The 21,223-nt window shown below is 35.9% G+C and overlaps 1 protein-coding gene across 8 annotated transcripts in view; it reads left to right on the top strand.

Annotated features, from left to right (window-relative positions):
* The window catches only part of AKAP9 (A-kinase anchoring protein 9), a 164,533-nt gene that overhangs the window by 42,903 nt on the left and 100,407 nt on the right, over positions 1 to 21,223 (top strand). For 5 of the 8 annotated variants that reach the window (XM_043872888.1, XM_043872890.1, XM_043872891.1 and 2 more), the window contains exons 4-10: positions 5,289 to 5,360; positions 5,724 to 5,894; positions 6,822 to 6,977; positions 7,636 to 7,833; positions 11,363 to 13,741; positions 17,155 to 17,368; positions 19,383 to 19,459. In XM_043872888.1, coding sequence (XP_043728823.1) covers positions 5,289 to 5,360; positions 5,724 to 5,894; positions 6,822 to 6,977; positions 7,636 to 7,833; positions 11,363 to 13,741; positions 17,155 to 17,368; positions 19,383 to 19,459 — 3,267 coding nt within the window. The remainder of the gene's footprint in view (positions 1 to 5,288; positions 5,361 to 5,723; positions 5,895 to 6,821; positions 6,978 to 7,635; positions 7,834 to 11,362; positions 13,742 to 17,154; positions 17,369 to 19,382; positions 19,460 to 21,223) is intronic. The other 3 variants (XM_043872889.1, XM_043872895.1, XM_043872893.1) reach the window with 2 other exon arrangements.

Raw genomic sequence — 21,223 nt, forward strand, 5'->3', positions numbered from 1 at the left:
GTATGGATGTGAGGGTTGGACTGTGAGGAAGGCTGAGTGCCGAAGAATTGATGCTTTTGAACTGTGGTGTTAGAGAAGACTCTTGAGAGTCCCTTGGACAGCAAGGAGATCCAACCAGTCCATCCTGGAGGAGATCAGTCCTGGATGTTCATTGGAAGGACTGATGCTGAAGCTGAAACTCCAGTACTTTGGCTACCTCATATGAAGAGTTGACTCGTTGGAAAAGACCCTGATGCTGGGAGGGATTGGGGGCAGGAGGAGAAGGGGACGACAGAGGATGAGATGGCTGGATGGCATCACCGACTCAATGGACCTGAGTTTGAGTAAACTCTGGGAGTTGATGATGGACAGGGAGGCCTGGCGTGCTGTGGTTCGTGGGGTCGCAAAGAGCTGGACACGACTAAGAGACTGAAGTGAACTGAACTGAAGATCATGGCATCCAGCCCCATTACTTCATGGCAAATAGAAGGGGAAAAGGGGGAAACAGTAACAAATTTCCTCTTTTTGGTCTCTAAAATCACTGTGGATGGTGACTGTAGCCATGAAATCAGAAGACGATTGCTTCTCTGCAGGAAAGCTATGACAAACTTAGACAATGTGTTGAAAAGCAGAGACATCAGTCTGCTGACAAATGTCCATATAGTCAAGGGTCAAGGGTCTTCCCAGTGGTCACGTACGGTTGTGAGAGCTGGACCGTAAAGAAGGCAGAGCGCCGAAGTATTGATGCCTTCTCTGACTTGTGCTGGAGAAGACTCTTGAGAGTCCATTGGACTGCAAGAAGATCAAACCAGTCAATCTTAAGGGAAATCAACTCTGAATATTCATTGGAAGGACTGATGCTGAAGCTGTAGTATTGGTCACCTGATGCGAACAGCCAACTCATTGGAAATGTCCCTGATGCTGGGAAAGATTTAGGGCAAAAAGAGAAGAGGGCGTCAGAGGATGAGATGGCTGGATGGTGTCACTGATACAGTGGTCATGAACTTGGACAAACTTCGGGAGATGGTGAGGGACTGGGAGGCCTGATGTGCTGCAGTCCATGGGGTCTCAAAGAGTGGGACACAATCGTGTGACTGAACAAAAGCAACATACCTGAATAATTGTGCACATAATATACCAATTCATACATGCATATTTTTTTAAACCAAATTTTCAGGAAGAGATACTTTTACTGTGTGACCAGTCCTCTGATGCTTTTTCTGATGCTGATCACTGAAGCTCAATTAGGTGATTTATAGTTTGAAAAAAATTAGTGATTTAGAAGTTTACATTGAAAGATAATTATCAAATAATCTTTGACAGATTTGAATCATAATCCTTTTAATGCTATCCATTTGGGGCCTTGCTTCATAATGGATTATACTTTGACAAACTTAAATATTTTAATTTGTCTGTAGAATACACTGAAACAATTCATCATCTGTGAGATACTTGATGAAGTCATATCAAGATTGCTGAAATGGATACTGGCTTCAGTCCATGATCCTCTGGACTAGTTTTGGGTCTCTAGCCAGTTGATTTAAGAATATTGGACTCATTTGACCGAGATAGAATTTCAGGGAACTTCTAAGCCATAGTCCCTGTGTTAGAAGACAGAAAAATCTTCAGTAGTTCAGTTTTATAAACTAAGGAACACGCAGCATGGTAAATTAAATGCATTTCAATAAAAAGTAAAAAACAAACCAAGGAATAAATCTCACATTCTAATACTCTTCATATTAAAACTCTTAGTAATTACTTCTGAGTAATACCCCTCAAAAATGAAATTCCTTTCTAAGCAACACATAACTACAAATTACAGATTTGCAAAGTTTAATAATCTTGGCTGCTCTTGTTTGCATTTGATTAATTTTAAAATTTCAAAACTATATGGTTTTAATCATAAGACACGTAATTGTCTTGTAGTTTGTCTAAATATCACTGTCATTTTTCTGCTGCATAGCAAAAGAAGGTGATATAAAAAGGCAGGGGCTTTGGAGCCCAGAAAGTGTGTGTTTAGATTTCTGATCTCTGAGCTGTTTGAAGCTGGATACCTCACTTAAACTCTGGAGTACAATTTCCTTACCTGTAAAAGGGTGGAAATGATATCTATCTCACAGGGTTGTTTTGAGGGTTATTTGGTGATCTTAATATAATGTTTGATGCATGAAAAACAGTCAGCAAGAGAAATTCTTTACAGTGCTTCAATGGAAGTGTGCTTTTTTTCATGGTAAGTTTGTAAGAAACAAAGGAATTTTTTTAAACAAATTATTCTCAGAAGGATTTCAGATTCCAATTATATGTTTAATTAAAACTAGCTTGGAAGTTTTATTTTGGTAGATATGGTAGTGCTTAATGTTCTTGACTTCTATGATTAGTATTCTCCTTGGCTTAAAAAATGGATTCAGGTCTAGAAAGCATTAGTCAGATAATTTTATCCTATGACCTACCTAAGATCTGTTCTGTATCAAAATATATCCAGTTAGGTGTACTAGCGAAATCAGAGTAAATGGAAAATACCCTTTTTACAAATTAACTCAAATTATACATAATCTTTTCAGTTCTTGGAGAAGGGACATTTCATATCTCAAATACCGTATTTACGTAAAATGTTTTTATTGATACCCTTTGAGCAGGGTTATTTGGGAAAAGTAGGAAATGCTACAGTCAATACATAGAGATAAAACAAGTAAATAAATCTGCTTTGCTGTGTGTAGAAAGATGAAATGGTAGGAGAGCATACAGTCTCATTATGGATTTCATTATTCAGATTCCATTATTCTGTACTTCTTATCCAAGTCACTTACATGACTCATCACATTTTTTTAAATAACTGGGATTGGAGACGTAGTCTATAGCCAGCCATTGAGTAATGTAAACTTAGCCTGTCAACAGCCTTTCAACTTTGACTTGGATTTCTTTCTTTCTTTTTTTTAACTTCGCCATTTTTAAAATGTTCTCCCTGCCTGCCTCCGCTCTATTAAGGTATAACGGACAGTTTAAAATTGTATTTTTTGAAGGTGTACAACGTGGTGCTTGATATTTAACTTTGAATGAATGATCTTAACCTCCTTAGTTTCTTGGCTCTAATCCAAGAGTCAGCTAGGTACACTGAAATCCTGTAATTTTTATGAACTTTTTCAACTATCAGATTCTATTTTTTATTAAAACATCCATTATTCAAATTTTTGTAGATACATCAGATTAAGTGTAAGGATAAAGTACTAATCATTAATAAAAGTTAAGTTATTCTTCTGTTTTTGAACTGATGTTCACTGAAAAGTTTTTTGTGAAGAACATAGTTATGAGTAATCTTTCCTCTGATTTTTTCTGAATAGCAGTATTTTTAGGAAATGATACCCTATAGAACATTTTAAAATTTAGAATGTGCCTTATGTACTTTCCCAAATCTTCAGGTTGTCTACACAGGTGGAATAACTTGTGAATTCAACAAGACTATATTGGTATAACCTAAAGGTGGAATAATTTTGACAGATGCTACAGTGAAGAAGGATTTTAAGAAAAGTTAGCATTTTTTAGTTGAAGGAGTCTGTTCGTCTATTCTTCATGTTTCAAGTTATTAATGTACTTTCATATTATGGTTTACAAAGTATTACTTTAAAAGGCTATTGTAAGATGATGAGACAAATGCTCTACCCTTTAGGTACCAGTGAAGTAATTATCTAGATTAAAAATCATAACAATTTATTGCTATTAATGATCCTAATATTCTGAGGAGTGTTTCTGTTTTAACTTTGAGAAATATAGTTTGTTTTAGTTTAGTTCTGGTGTATAATCTTTTGTTACCCACTTACATGATACTAAAAACTATTAATATTGACAGGATTTTTATGTTTATTATAATAAGTCAATTAAGTTTTGAAAACAGTCATGTAGTATTTTATGCATAGAAGCCAATGCGTATGAGTAGCTCAAGTATAAAATGTGCTCAACTTAGAGAAAATTTAGGCTGAATGTTGGCTATGTAGTGTGTTTGTATATAGAGTTAAAATAAATAGATAACTAACTTACGTAATAGTGGTATCATCACCACTTAAAGGAACATCCTTTGCTTAGTATGGTATTTGAAAATATTAATAAAATCCATTTAATTACTCTCTTACCCTAAAGGAAGAGTTTTAGTAGACATTTATCAAAGTGCTTCGTAACGGGTGGGGAGGGAGGTAGAAGGTGGGTTCAGAATGGGGGAGATATGTGTATACCTATGGCCAGTTCATGTTGATGTATGGCAAAAACCATCACAATACTGTAAAGCAATTATCCTCCAATTAAAATCAATAGATTTTTAATAAATCAAGGAAAACTAGTTGAAATTTAGACGAATTTAATTGAAAGTTGTCACAAGTGATTTTATTAATAATCTTAATAAAGCTAGTACTGCTGTGTCCTGGTAGTTTTCACAAATTGCAGTAATGCGTTGCCATAAAGGTGAGTTTTTTTAAACTTTGGTTTTGTTTTCTGAAATTATCCTCGGCGAAAAAGCAAAGGAATCAGACTTTATAAAGAACTGTTAATTAGGATCATCCCCTTTTATAGTGTTGTGATCCATAGAGACCTAATCCTAATTCTAGGATATTCTATGTATTTTCAGTGTTAAAAGCTTCATAACTTGGATTCTGTTAACATAGAATGTGAAAAATTGAGATGTAAGCAAGCATGAAGTTCAGTTGTTTGCTGTTAGGGGGAAAGAAGGGATTATTGAGTAGATTAATTGATCTGAAGTTAATCTGCCTCCAGGTCAGCCTCAGAGACCTATTCTGCCAACTTTCTTCCTTCTACCACAAAATATCAGTGATGGAGGCATTTGTATTGTGGAGAGTCTCCACCTCTGTCAGAGTTGGCAAGGCTCTCATAGTACCCCCAGGCGAAAATTCTTGGGAGAGTTTTCCTTAGCTCTTTATGTCCTCTTCCTTCTTCACTTGCTCTCCAGTAGACTTGTACCAGTAAACAGTTTTACTTGTAAATCAATAGGGCTTTACAAAAAAATATTTACATGATTTTAGGTGTTTTGTAGAAGAGGGTCTAAGACAAAAGATGAACTGTGCTTAGAGCTTTAATTCACTTAAATGGAAATGTATTAGCACAGTGTCGTTTTCATTGTAACACTCAAATGTATGAGGAGTTAGTGGCATTTGAAACAGTCATATGTCTTTTACATGTTTAAATTTAATCACTACGTTTGTTTTTGCCAATGTGGCATTTTCCTTAGGCATAAGAAAAGCATGAATACAGTTAGCACAAATCAATTTTTAGCTTGGAATAAAATTTCTAAAATCATAATATTTCAGGAAATTGTTTTTGTACAGGTAAATGGTTGCGGTTTTTTGGTGAGAACAGGAAAGCCTACAAATTTATTAAGGGTACAGTATTTAAAACTACTTATGATACTAATGTTTCATTCTATTTAAAGCTGGTTACTAACAAAGCTTTTTCATGCATGTATTTCTTTCTGTGTGTGATTTCTAAATGCTTTTAATGTGTAACAAAACAAAATTATCCACTGTTTGTTTTAAAACTCAGTTGTAACAGAATTTGCAGATAACCTTGTTTTTGCTCTTGAGGTATTTATCACATTAACAACAAAGTAGGTTGTCATGCTGGTAAACTCCCAGGCGATGAGTGATGTTTTAAAGTGGACTTTGCTCTGGGATTCAGTTTTTTGAATCTCTTTTCCCGAGAAAATGTTGCTAGTACTGAATTATGTAAAATCTGGGTTGGCGTAGGAAGAAGAATTTGGTGTTGATGATTCTTACTCTGAACATGGAGCACAGTATGATCAGACCCACCTAGAGATGATGGAAAATGAACTGGCTGGGAAGCAACACGAGATTGACGAGCTCAGCAGAGAACTGGAAGAGATGAGGGCTGCCTATGGGACCGAGGGGCTGAAGCAGGTGTGTTCACCTTACGTGGCTTTTCTTTTGTTACTCACAAAACAAAAATAGGAAATGTGAATGATAGTATAGATACATTCTCTAAAGATGGGGTTTTTAAAGGGTGACTTACAGTCACCTCGTGATGTTTGTCCTTATATATATATATCATAAACAGCATTGCTTAAGCCTAAATATAACGTAGATATTTTATCAAACTTTATGAGATAGCTAGGATGAAATCACTTCAGTATGGATGGATGTTTTTGTAATCAGCCTGAGAGAAACTTATACTGTAAACCACGTCAATACATTATGACTTAGACTCATTAAACCTGTCAGCAGGTCTTTGTAAATAACTTCTTATAGTTAAAATGACATCTGTTAGTTTGTGGCAGTCAGTTATGAAAACAAGGTGAAATAAGACATTGATGAGGGTGACAGAATATATTTCGCCTTCTCTAGAAACAAGTAAGGCTTAAGCATGGCGATCATGGTAATACCTACAAACATTGGAGCATCCTTAAATATAAAGACAGTTGTCCTTCTAGAAGTAGATACATGGGTAAGTCGAATCTAATGTTGGAGAAGGCAATGGCAACCCACTCCAGTGTTCTTGCCTGGAAAATCCCATGGACGGAGGAGCCTGGTGGGCTGCCGTCTATGGGTTGCACAGAATTGGTCACAACTGAAGTGACTTAGCAGCAGCAGCAGCAGCAAATCTAATATATTTTGTTCCCTAGTTCAGATAATCTTTTTAGAGTTGGTTTAGAAGTAAAACTAATTGTTGCAAGATAATAGCTTTCAAATATGCAAAAGATTGCTTAAAAATTGTAATAATTCTGCCAATGCATTTTGAATATCATATTTTTGAAGTTACCTGTACTAATATTTAATTTTGTTGAAAAAATAAGTGTAGCACTTTTAATTTTCACTGATGTCTTTTAGTTGCAAGAATTTGAAGCCGCCATTAAGCAGAGAGATGGCATCATAACCCAGCTCACTGCTAATTTACAACAGGCAAGAAGAGAAAAGGATGAGACAATGAGAGAATTTTTAGAGTTGACAGAGCAGAGTCAAAAATTACAGATTCAATTCCAGCATGTAAGTATTACTAGTAGAAGAAAATTTATTAAATTTTTAATAATGAATTAAAACTTTTTTCTCATATTTTCTAGAACAAATATAAATTTGTTTAAAGGTTGTGTTTGCTTATTAATTTATTATGTTGAAAAAACTGGTAAATACTTGTTATATTAACTAGGAATTTAATTCATACTTCTTGAGTGGTTTTATGCTATTAGTTTCTTTATACTTCTTCCTCATCTATATTTTAAAATCTTATGAGTTTGATAAAGTGAATTTTTGCAGAAATTAACCTATAGTTACATCCTTTGTCTAAAGGATGTCTGAAGTCATACCCTGCTATGATTTTATTTTAGTTAGGTTCTGGAATGTAACTCGATTGAATATATTCCATTTACCTTTAATGTGATCCAGAGGAAACGACTTGTATTAATCAGGTTTCTGATGATGAGCAACAGAAAATAATTTGAGATAAGGGAGGAATCTGTCAGCTTAGGAAATGTACCCATACTTACCTGATCAGCTATGGAAGCGTGTTGGGTGGAGTCTCAGACCTCTGAATCCACCACAGTTCCCAGAGAGCAACTGTTAGCCGAGCAACACCCACCAAGGATGTCCATTCCTTGGTGCACTCGTTTAAGAATTTAATATTTTGGGGTTTCTTTATATTTTCAAGTTACAGGCTAGCGAAACCCTGAGAAACAGCACGCACAGTAGCACAGCTGCAGATTTACTGCAAGCCAAGCAGCAGATCCTCACCCATCAGCAGCAGCTGGAAGAACAGGACCACCTGCTAGAAGATTATCACAGAAAGAAGGAGGCCTTCAAGATGCAGATCAGCTCCTTGCAGGAGAGGATCAGAGCGTGTGAGGCGGTATGTTTGTTCTGCGGAGGCCCACCCGTGTGCCACAGCTTAGCAGTTAGCTGTAGGGTTTTCCTGTCCAAGTGTTTATCTTCTTGTTCTACACGTGAGTCGCAGAGTTTCATAATTCAGAAAAGTTCTTTAAGCATGAAAAATAATGTATTTCAAAGCAATTGGGAGTCTTCCAGTAGTAGTATTAAGATAATACTCATTATTGAGTTCTTCGAAAGTAATCAGCTTATGTTAAACTGAGCCCTCAGGAAAATCTATATATATAACCAGAACGTCTGTCCTTTTTTTCTTTTTCATCTAAAGGTGTTTCTACTCATTTTAGCCATGGTTATGTAATTCTGTAAATATTTTCATGGCAAAATGAAATTTTATGGATTTTAGTTAGAAAAAGGGCTTTCCTGATGGCTCAGACAGTAAGAATCGGCTTGCATTGCAGGAGACTTGGGTTCAGTCTCTGGGTGGGGAAGATCCCCTGGAGGAGGAAATGGCAACCCACTCCAGTATTCTTGGCCTGGAAAATTCCATGGCAGAGGAGCCTGGCGGGCTACAGTCCATGAGGTTTCAAAGAGACAGACATGACTGAGCGACTAACACACACTTTAATTAGAAAAAAATACAGATTCTCTTTATTTGTGGTAGTTATGTGTTGTAAAGTTGCCTGGAACACTTATTCAACAATTGATGCTCCCAGGGTATACACACACATACATACATGCACACACACATATATACATGCACACACACATACGTATTATATAGATTTTTTTTTACTCTTTCCACTGTATTTTATTTTTTAATTTTATTGAAGTATATTTGACTTACAACATTGTGTGTATCATACAGATTGTAATATTAAATCCTAAAACGATTCTGGTAGATTATAGCTTGTTTAATTTTCAAAAGAGACATGAAAGTCAAAAGTGTTAAGTGACTGGTCTGAAGATAGCACCCCTCTCCTCCTAATTGGGATTCAAACCCTATTGGACTAGCCCAGAGCCAGAAATTTTTACAGTACTTTCCACTACTGCCTACCACCTCCATCCTCATGGTCTCCTTCCTTGTTCTCTCACCTTGCTCATCTGCTTGACATCATCTTAGCTTGAATCATGCATGTCCAGCAGCTCAAATTTTTTACCACTCTGTGCACTTCTACAAATGACTGAGTATTGATTTATGGGGTTATCTATCAATTTAAACAAGTGGGCAAGTTCACACATTTGGATTATTTGAATAATGAGGACAGACTATACATACAGTACAGTATTTTTTATAAATTTAGGCAGTTCTTCTGCAAGATGTTGAGAAACCAGCACAACAAGAGTACTGTTTGGATAACAATAAAAGTGTTAGGGAGCATTTATTTTTGTTTATTTGGTATCAGAAAATACTCAAAGCATCTTACACATATTATCTCATTGAATCGTCACAACAATCTTATGAGGTAAATACTGTTATCACGCCCATTTTTCAGATGAGGAAGTTAAAGCAAAGCAAGATGAAGTAAATTGCCCAGGTATACAGGCAATACATTGGTAGAGCCAGCTTTCAAATCTATGTAGTCTGACTACAGAGACTGTCGCTTAGGGAAATTAGAAATGTACAATTTTAAGATACTGAAATTACAAAATGTACATGCTTTACAACCAAAGTAATTTAAAAATCATTTTATAGATGTTTATAGAACACTTGTTTTGCATCAGGCTCTTGCAAGAGATAGTGATGCTTAAATGCACTTTTTTCTTCACTAAAACTCATGGTAGCCGAAACAAGGCTAAGTATGGGTAAAAAGTGTTTTGAAAATTCTGGGCAGGTCTGGCTTCATAAGGGAAGTGATTCAGGGTAGTTAGCAGGGAAGTGATATTTGAGGTAAGTCTGTAAATTAGAACAATTCCCTTTCATTGTATTTTGTTTTCTTCATAATTGGTGCAACATATGACACACAGCAGCTCTTCAGTACTTGTTTGGGAAACAGAGAATAAATTATAAATCTGAATTGATAAGAGGACATTTTAAACAGGATGGAGTGTGCATAAAGACCCAGGTTGAACCATGTTAAAAAGGTTTTATCAGCATCAAAAAATAGTTTGATTACAAAACAGTCGTCTTTGAAAATGATCCTTTCCAGGAGGTAAGAAGAGAAAGGCAGTTTAGGCCTGGCAGACTGCCAGAAGATAGTCTAGTCCAGAAGGCTCAGTATCAACAATAAGGCATGATGACATTGATGGGATATGTGATACCAAGCTAAAGCCGATTAGGCTATGATAACTTCATATGTCCATCTCACAGCAGGAATGGCCATGCCTTTGGACTGAAATTCTTAATTCTGTTTACAGCAGCCCCTACCTTGCTTTCTAGGTTAGGTGTGATTTTTCCCAGAGGGATTAGAATTCTCAAAGTCTCCAGGTACCTTGATTCTCTTTCCTGAACCATTCTTGAATGGGCACTGCCACTATTTCCCTCAGACTTTCTTTTTCCCTGGGCTTTGACATTCTTCTTTTTTTTTTTTTCGAAAGGTAAGTTAACACATCCATTTGAGGTGCCTTTAAGCCCTCTTTCTTGACCTGGGACTTTTGTCTTCTGAAGGTGATTTTAATTACTTACGTATATTCTTCTCTGTAAATTTTACTGTTTTTTCTGTCCTTGGGACTGCAGCCCTAACCACTCAGGCAAGTAAATGACAGAGACAAAACTTTGTCTCCAGGGCTTCTACTTGACTGTCTTACGCTGTGACACTTCTGTAAATGATTAGGGACATGCCTTGGCATGCGTTTTGGGTTTTGATTTATCTGCAGTTCCAAAATAAAGTCCTAAATCAGAACAGGGGTGAAAAAAAATCTGTCTTGCTTTCAAGTTTCTATTCACCCCCAAAATGTAGAATCAAATTGATAGGCCCTAAATGGCATAATTGTCTTGCATGTCACTTGCAATTCAACAACTTAAGCATGGCATATCCCTGAACTTCTGATTCATTTAGCCTTAGGAGTGAAGTTAAGGCTGACCTTTAGGAGCCTGTTTTTGTTGTTTTACTCTTTTCGTAGCACCTGCCCACCAAACCTTCAGGTTACTAAAATACTGTATGGGAGGAACATTGATTTATTTTTAGGATTATTTCTGGAACTGTAAAGGGTATGTAGTCCTCTTGTAATTGCAAATACCAAATACTTAGAATGTTGATCAGTTAATAAGAAAGAAGAAAATATAATGGTTTAGACACATTTTGGTTTTAAGACACATTTTGATCTTACTAAATTTTTTTATTAAAACATTTAATCATAGCAATGCAAGAAAAATTCCTTCCCCCCGAAGAAGACCAACATTGCTATGATATTTGCTCATAGGTAGTGTTGGCTACACAAGTCCTGTGTCTCATTGACGTAAGAAAAATGAAGGAGCAGGCTCAGCCGTTGCTTTTTATAGAATAATGTGAAAAGCAGTTTTCTATCAGTTTTTTTTGGTGATGGGGTTAAGGGGTGTAAGTAACCAGAAACTAAGAATGCCATTTTTATGTTTTCATTTTTTCTTTATAAAGGAACAGGATAAAAAAGTAGAAAACTCAAATAAAGAAATACAGGAAAAGGAAGCAGTCATTGAAGAATTAAATACAAAAATAATAGAAGAAGAAAAAAAAACTCGTGACCTAAAGGATAAAGTAACAGCTGCTGATAAATTACTGGAAGAATTACAAGAGCAGGTTGTACAGAAGAACCAAGAGATAAAAAATATGAAATTAGAACTGACTAATTCCAAGCAAAAGGAAAGACAGTGTTCTGAAGAAATAAAACAGTTAATGGGGACAGTTGAGGAACTTCAGAAGAAAAATCATAAAGACAGTCAATTTGAAACGGATATCCTACAAAGAATGGAACAAGAAACACAAAGAAAGTTGGAACAACTCCGGGCAGAGCTGGATGAGATGTATGGGCAGCAGATAGTACAGATGAAACAAGAGTTAATAAAACAACACATGTCACAGATAGATGAACTCAGGACACGACATAAGGGGGAACTGGAGAATGCTTTAAGATCACATCCAAGTATCACAGTTAATGAAGATCAAATAAAGTTAATGAATATGGCAATAAATGAACTGAATATAAAATTGCAAGATGCTAAGTCTCAAAGGGAAAGGCTCAAGGAAGAAGTAGGCATAATCTTGGGAGAAAAGTCTGCTCTCCAGAGACAGCTGGGAGACCTTTGTGAAGAGCTGAGCTTCTCAAGGGACCAGATTCAGAGGGCCAGGCAGACAATAGCTGAGCAAGAAAGTAAGCTCAGTGAAGCCTACAAGTCGCTTAGTACAGTGGAAGATTTGAAGGCTGAGATTGTTTCTGCTTCTGAAGCCAGGAAAGAACTAGAATTAAAACATGAAGCAGAAGTTACAAATTATAAGATAAAGCTTGAAATGTTAGAAAGAGAAAAGAATGCTGTATTGGACAGAATGGCTGAGTCACAGGAAGCTGAGCTGGAGAGGCTGAGGACACAGCTCCTGTTTAGTCATGAGGAAGAACTTAGCAAACTGAAGGAAGATTTGGAAATTGAACATCGAATAAGTATTGAAAAGCTTAAAGATAACTTAGGCATTCACTATAAACAGCAGATAGATGGTTTACAGAATGAAATGAGTCAAAAGATAGAAACCATGCAGTTTGAAAAAGACAATTTGATAACTAAGCAGAACCAACTGATTTTGGAAATTTCAAAGCTAAAAGATTTACAGCAGTCCCTCGTGAATTCAAAATCAGAAGAAATGACCCTTCAGATCAATGAACTACAAAAAGAAATCGAAATACTCAGACAAGAAGAAAAGGAAAAGGGTACACTTGAACAGGAAGTTCAAGAATTACAACTTAAAACTGAATTATTGGAGAAACAAATGAAGGAAAAAGAGGATGACCTTCAAGAAAAATTTGCACAACTTGAAGCAGAGAATAGCATTCTTAAAGATGAAAAGAAGGCTCTTGAAGACATGTTGAAAATACATACTCCTGTTAACCAAGAAGAAAGATTAACTTTCATAGATTCCGCTAAGTCCCGATCCAAAGACTGTAGCTGGCAAAAAGAGATAGAAATACTTACAGAGGAAAATGAGGACCTCAAAAAACAATGTATTCAGCTAACTGAAGAGATTGAAAAGCAAAGGAACACTTTTTCATTTGCTGAAAAAAATTTTGAAGTTAATTATCAGGAGTTACAGGAGGATTATGCTTGCCTTCTCAAGGTAAAAAGCGATTTAGAAGACAGTAAAAATAAGCAAGAAGTAGAGTATAAAAGTAAGCTTAAAGCACTTAGTGAAGAGCTTCATCATTTGCAAAGAATAAACCCGAGTATAGTGAAAATGAAAAGTTCAGTCTTTGACGATGACAAGACTTTTACACCAGAACCATTGGAAATTGGTGAGGTTGTTGAGAAAGATACAACAGAGCTTATGGAAAAACTTGAGGTAACCAAGCGAGAAAAGTTAGAGCTGTCAGAGAGACTGTCTGACCTTTCTGAGCAATTAAAACAGAAACACGATGAGATAAGTTTTCTAACGGAAGAAGTTAAATCTTTAAAGCAAGATAAAGAGCAAGTTTTATTGCGATGTAGAGAGCTAGAAGTCATAATTGACCACAGTAGGATAGAAAATGTAAATGTGCATGATGTCCATTTAAGCTCTCTGAAAGATGGAGTTTCATCAAGCAGGGATCCTGGAGGCTCAGTTCCCAAAATAAAGCATGATTTTGGTAAAGAATCAAAAACAATGGAGGTAAATAAAATTCCTTTTGAAAATACGACTCTCGAAAAAGCAAGCAAGGAAGAACAGTTTTCTGCTCACTTGCCGTCGGTGACAAATGAATCATCACTTGGGACTACTGATCCAGGTGAAAGCGATAAACTTCAGCAGGAGCTCCGCGTACTTAAATCAGAACAGGTATGTTTACTTAATGTGCATACAGTAAAGTGTACATTTCAGACTGAAAGTTTTCATCTTCATACAGCATAAATTAACCTCCTTACAAGAGAATGAAAGTAAACCCAGTGATGTAATTCTCACTTAGACCTATCATTTACATTTCTTTTATCTGTTTTTTGTTAAACCATGTTAGCTCTCTTTTAGTTAATCTTTAAGTTAGTCTGCTCAGGAAACAGAACACATTTTCTTTGAAAAAGCAAATTTAAATAACTTTGCTGAGAGTCAGAGCATTAAAATAATTATTTTGTAATATTTCGTTGCAATTCCAAAGATTGGTTTGAGAGTCTCCTTTTGTATTGGTGTTTTCAAGGTTAACTGAAGATTAACTCTTAAACCTTTTTAGTACTTCATGTAGTTGTTCAATAGTTATGAAACTGTTTCCCTGAGAAGAAGATATTGATTTAAATCCTAGTTTTTTCAGAGTCTTCTTATAGCTAAAGGGGAAAAAAATATTCTAAATACAACTAAAGAATACATATAATGAGTAATACTAGATCACTCCTGACAGTTTATGTTTGATAGACACTGAAATTAGAAATCGCAGGAAGATCCCACTGGGCACATTGTATAATGGTGCTAACTAGAGCTTTATGTGTGTTTCTTCATTTCTAAACAAGTATTTATAGAGTCTCTTGCCAGATAGGAATACAGTGGTGAACAAGAGTAAGAGTTGGTTCTAGCTCTCACAGAACATATGTTTTAGTGAGGGAGGCAGATTGTAAATGAGGAAATAAGTAGAAGAGTTAAGAAATAGTGATGTTTTATAAAGAAAATAAAAGAGAGAATGGGATAGAGAGTGGTGGGTAGTCACTAAATAGGGTGGTCAGGAAAGGGGTCTAGGAGGAACTGACATTTGAACTGCCGTCTGAATGGCAGTGAGGATCTACCACAGGGAAATTAGAGCAACTGCGACGGCAGAGGTAAGTTTGAGGAACAGAATAAAGACCTGTTTGGTCGAGTTTGAGGGAAAGAGAGTGGAAGAAAAAGAGTTTGAAGAAGGAAAAGACCAGATCTTGGAGAGTCTTACGGACTTTGTAAGAACCTGAAATTTTATTCTCTATATAGTAGGAAGGCCTTGGAAAGTTTTTTTTCTTTCTGCTTCTTAATAAATGTGCTCATATTTATGATCTTATATCAAATTTTACATTTTAATAACCCAAATAGTTAAGAAGTTCTAATTACATAACTGTTAATGCTTTGTGAAATACCTGAAATTGTTTTCAAAATCATAATTGGGTTTAATTTTTATCACTCCTAAAAATGTCAGAAGATCATTTAAAAAAAATTTTGAAGGCATTACTAGGAGGGGACCCAAATTTGAAGTTGTCAAAATGGTCAGATTTTTCTCACCAAAACATTTCTTTTTTTCTAACTAAAGACACTTTCAGTGACATTTAGATACCATTTCCTTGATGTTGACATCTAGTGCTCGCTTCGGCAGCACATATACTAAAATTGACGTTGACATCTATAAAGTAAACAGAGACAAACGCAAAAGCTGTCGCTGACACATACATCACTGCCAAGGCAGACCCCTTAGTGATGGGGAGGACAGTGAGGTGTGTGCTTATGGAAGGAAGCTCATGAGAAAATTGAGAAACAGTTTACACAGCAGTAACACCAAAGAGCGATCTAAATGTGCTTAGAATAATACTGCAGCCACAGAAATACTTCTGCTGGTTGGCTAATAAACATGAAAAGATGCTTTCAGCATTATAAATTGATATAACGGTGAAATTTTATACCTATCAGTTTGACAAAATAAGGTTCACAATAAGAACTGTGATGAGGATGTGGGGAGATGAGTATTCACTTAACATTAAATATATCAGTGTAAAATTGTGTAATTGCATAAAAAATTTTGTTAAAATCTAATATTGATGCAATATACATGGTCTACCATGTAGCATTTACATTTCTGCTGGTAGTGAGTGTGGTCCCTAACCAGCAGTGTCAGCATCACTTGAAAACAGGTTGAAATCAAATTCTGGTGCTCACACCAGGACTCTTTAAGTAGAGCTTGGGGGTAGGGGCCCAGAAATCTCTTTTAATAAGCACTCCAGGTGATTTTGATTTGGGCTACAGTTTTGAGAATCACTACAATCAAGAAGGGCTTCCCAGGTGGTGCTAGTGGTAAAGAACCCGCCTGCCAGTGCAGGAGACAAGAGACACAGATTTGAACCCTGAGTCAAGAAGATCCCCTTGAGGACGACATGGCAACCCACTCCAGTATTCTTGCCTGAAGAATCCCATGGACAGAAGAGCCTACGGCTACAGTCCGTAGGATTGCAAAAACTCAGATATGACTGATGCGACTTAGCACACATGTGTGCTAGAGAAACACTATCATATATGTACAAGGGCATATATATATATAAGAATTTATTGCAGCATTTTTTGAATATCTAAAATTTGAAATAATCCATTTGATCTCCAAAAAGGAAATGAACAAATTGTAATATTCATATATACAGCACCAAGTTAAAATAAATTTATGTGTATCTGCTTGGAAAGATCTCAGAAGCGTATTGAATGAGAAGAGTAATTTGCAAAATAAATGCCATTTTGCACCATTTATGTAAATTCTTAAAAACATAAAATATATGCACTGTTTATAGATGGATTGAGAAATGAGAGTGTAAGATGTGAACTGAATTGTAGCAGATTTATCAAATTTATAATATGGTGGCCTCTGGGGAAGGAAGACTGGGAACGTGATAGATTAAGTTTTATCTATATTTCATTTCTAAACCAAAATAATAGAGAAATGAAGAAAAAAGATAAAATGATTGCATTTATTACTTTGTGATATGTGTACATAGTGTGTATTTCATTATTCTTTGCATTTCTCTATATTTGTTTATTAAAAGTCACTCAGTCATGCCTGACTCTTTGCAACCCCGTGGACTCTCCCGGCCAGAATACTGGAGATGGTAGCTGTTCCCTTCTCCAGGGGATTTTCCCAACCCAGGAATCAAACCCAGGTTTCCCACATTGCAGGTGGATTCTTTACCAGCTGAGCCACCAGGGAAGCCCATATTTGTTTAAAAATGTCATTTTTGAACAAAAATGAAAGGTGAGGCCATCCTCACATTACCCAATATCAAACTTTACCATGAAGTTGAAGTGATGAAAATATTGTGCTATTTTCCTTGAAAAAGTTGTACTATTTTCCGAGGTCAGTGCAACAGATTGAGTGAGAAAATAATTTCATGTAAGAAAAGTGATGTCTAATTTAGTTATTTTCTCACTCAATTATAGTTTATAATTTCATGTATTCCCCCCCCCTTGTAATGAGTATATGCAAAAATAAGTAAATTGTTTGATTTGTCATTTTAAATTATCTAACCTGCACATTAATTCACTTTAAGAATGATTTAAGGCTCCAGATGGAAGCCCAACGTATATGCCTGTCTCTGGTCTATTCAACTCATGTGGATCAGGTTCGCGAATATATGGAAAATGAAAAAGATAAAGCTCTTTGCAATCTTAAACAGGAGCTTATTTCTGCTCAAGAGGAAAAGATCAAGGAACTTCAGAAAATACACCAGCTAGAGCTACAGAATATAAAAACACAAGAAACAGGTAAATGGTTTCTAACAAAATTCTAAGTAAGTAAGTATCACTTAGAGCCCGCCACTTCTTTTGTGATTCTGTTCTTGACTTAGACCCCATGGAGGAACATGACTGGGTGTTCTCAGTTCTAGACTCATTTGTTCATACAATCATAGGCTGTTCATGTAAGTGCTTGAGAAGTCTAAAAATCACTGAATTATTTTCCCCAAGAAATCAACAGTCCTGTGGAAAAGCAATATAAAATAAACTCTTAGAAAACAATAGGAAATCTTCTATAATAGAAGAATGAACAGAAAGAATGGAGGCAAAGAGGAGAAAAGTCTAGTGCTTCCTGGAAGAGTGAGGCAGTAGGCAGGAGGAGGGAGGTTGGAATTTTAGGAAAGGATCTTAAGTCTTAACTTTAGAGATGTGAGAGACGACATCCATTTTGGAGAATTGAGAGTTCAAGGTGTGTGCAAAAGTAGTGACGGATAAAGATTGTCGGAAGCTTGATCAGAAAAGATTTCACATACCCTGACCGAAACATGTTTACTCTTTATGCTGTTGGTTTTAAGAGCTAATGCAGGATTTTAAATAGAGTAACATAGTAAGATTTTTAAGATGACATCACTGGAGCAAATTAAGGGAGATGATAAGTGATGGATTCAATGGACGTGAGTTTGAGTAAACTCCAGGAGTTGGTGATGGTCAGGGAAGCCTGGTGTGCTGCAGTCCATGGGGTCACAAAAGAGTTGGACACGACTGAGCGACTGAACTGAACTGAACTGATAACGTGATGGAAAGACCAGTTAAGCAGCTTTGGCAGTTACTCTGTTAACGTTCAGATGTTGAGCTAAAATGGCATTGGGCATTGTAGAAGGAAGAAAAGTTTAAGCGTTAAAGAGGTGGGTTGTAGTCTGCAGTTAGTATTAGCAGTAAGGGGGAGGAATTGAGAATGATCCCTGCGTGTCTAGTTTGAGTAATTGGATTGAGGGTGACTGCAGTCATGAGGAGGATGAGGAGTAGATTTGTGAGGAAAATAGTGTATTTAGCTTGGAACATTGAGTTAAAAATACTTGATGACTTTGAAAAAGCGATACCTAGTATGCAATTGAAAATAAAGGCTGAAACCTAAGGGGGAAGTTTAAGTTCAAGATAAAGATCTGTAAGTCAAGAGATCATTTGAGGCCAGGGACAAGAATGAGACACCTTGGAAGATTAGAGTGAGCAAAAAGACTAAGATGGCACTGTGTCGGCAGCAGTATTTAAGGAACCATAAGTGGAAAACTGGTCGTGGTTAACCTTTATCTTTAGTAATTATCCAGTTATTCAATTAATTAGACTTTCTCTGTTCAGGGTATCTTTAGGCCTCCATTCTTGACAGATCTACCTTTATGAATGAGATGGTTCATAGGTTTGGAATTGTTCTTTTGAACAGTAGAGTTTAAAGTGTGGCTTAAATAAGAATATAATCCTTTTTCACTTCAGGAAAAAGGAGTTCTTTGGGTTTGAATGGAGTAAGATTTTAAGCATATGTTGTTTGTATTGGTATCCTCTTCAGATAGAATCTGTAGTTTTTCACACTACAAATTAATTAGTGGGTCATTAATGGGTGATGAAGTTAGTTCAGTGAGTAATGACCAGTTTTTTTTGTTGTTGTTGTTTGTTTTTTTAATAATAGAGTAGAACAGAAAACATTGGAGTGCATAGGATGTATAAAAAATAAATACTTGTGAACTTTTTGTTTCAGTTTTATATGGGTGAATATATGTAGGGTTATGCTGTGTGATACAGTTCTTGTATTGGATTGTAATACAAAAAATTACAAATCAGTGCTTTGTACCATTTTTGTGGTATATAAATTGAAAATCCTACAAATTATCTTATACAGTTAATGCTGAGCAGTACAAAATAACATTGAAAGAAATAAAGAACTTAGAACTAATCTTATTCCCAGGAATCTTCCAGTTGATGTAAGTTTAATATGAAAATAGTTTCTAAGCATGTAAATTGAACATTTTTAATGCGCTATCTATTCTGTTAGGTGAAATGAAGCCTTTGCAACTGCTTATTGGAAAACTTCACAAGGCAGTATCTGAAGAATGTTCTCATTTTACACAGGTAAGATATTAGTTAAAAAGTACTTTTAGACGAGTAATGCTAAATTTTAAGTTATTACTATTTTGATTTAGCAGAATCATCTGAATTACTTTTCCCTACAATCTTGCTTCAGAACTGTATTTGGAAAATATTCCTGAGTTTTTAAGTTTAAAATAAGTATTTAAATGTTCTCCTGATAATCAGTTTGAAATAAAAGAAACTTAGGTAAATTATCTCAGTAGTAGATTCTACAGAAGATTTGCCTAATTTTAAAAAACAGACCAGTAGAGCCTTAAGCAGGTCTGTTTCCTACTCCTGCCCACTTTGGTGGTTGAATGAATTTGATGACTTAGCTGGGGGTCTTGCACATGACTAGTGAGACAGTATTTCACACTGTAGATTGCCAAATCTGAAAACTGATTATACCAGCTATAATCATATTTGTGAAGATCAGGTGAAACAGCACTTCTGTACCCCTGCTGGGAGTGTGCCACCTTGAGGAGCAGATGGTCAAGGTATATTGTCGAGCTTATGTATGACACAGTCCAGCATTTACTTCTCCTTAGGTTCACATGCGTGCACAGCCAGATATGTTCCTTGCAAGAGTGTCTTTGTTATGTCAGTAAATCTCAAAATAAAAATGTATAAAAACATGCATGTTAGATAATCACCTCTGGGCAGAGAGGCGAATGAAATAGATAAGCAGTACTTAATGCAGAACTCTTCAAGGCTGTATTTAATGTTCAACTTTTAAAAAATATGGATATAATATGACAGAATATTAGTATTTGCTATAGCTGGGTAATAGATGAACTGTTTTCTGCATATTTGAAATATTTCAAGATTTAACATACACACCTAGACTTGTCACAGGTTTCCATCTCAGCCAGTGTATTTATAATTTGAAGGGGTGGGGAGGGTGATGTTAGTTGGGAGGGTAAAGCTGCCTTACTGGTTCTAATTACCTGTGGAATAGTTTGGAAACAGTATTCAAAAAAACAAAAAAAGTCAGGAAAATCCACACCAAGGGCCTCCACTCTGCTGACAGGTTCAGGCATTGCGCTTTCATATCCATTGTTGATGGTCTGTAAATATAAAGCGGGCCCAAGTCATCATGTGTGTGTTAGCTACTCAGTCGTGTCTGACTCTCTGTGACCCCATGGGCTTTTGCCACCAGGCTCCTCTGTCCATGGAATTCTCCAGGCAAGAATAATGGAGTGGGCTGCCATTTCCTTCTCCAAAGTCATAGTAGTTCATTTATAAGCTGACTTTATATATTTTTTTCTTCTAGTAATGTCTTTACCTGACCCCTAATCTCAACTTGAAACATAAATCAGCTTGTTGTAATGGAGAGGTCCCTTGCAGTTCATCATGAATCTGATTTTGTCCCTAATCATTGATGTTACTATGGACTAGTTATTTCATCTTTCTGAGTCTTTTGCTTTATTTGTAAATTGGCTGATCATTCAGGTTTCTACCAACCTGAATCAATTTATGATAAATTCTACCTTAGAAACTATGTTGGAAATTTAATAAAGTCAATTAATAGTATAGTTTCACTTTTAGGCAGATCTCACGAAATAACAACAGTAAACAAAATGGTTAGGTCTAGAAGTTGTTGACTTATTTCCAGTTGCATGAGGTGGAAAGGTGAAACTTACTAGAAACTTCCTTAGGCGTGTCAGATGATTGTGTGGTATGTGTTGTTTATAAGTGATGATAGAATTGTCCATTGCTCAGGAGAAAAACCAGAATAATATGTCAAATATTTTTTATTTTCTTCTG

Source organism: Cervus elaphus, chromosome 18 (assembly GCF_910594005.1).
Source record: "Cervus elaphus chromosome 18, mCerEla1.1, whole genome shotgun sequence".
Lineage (NCBI taxonomy): Eukaryota > Metazoa > Chordata > Mammalia > Artiodactyla > Cervidae > Cervus > Cervus elaphus.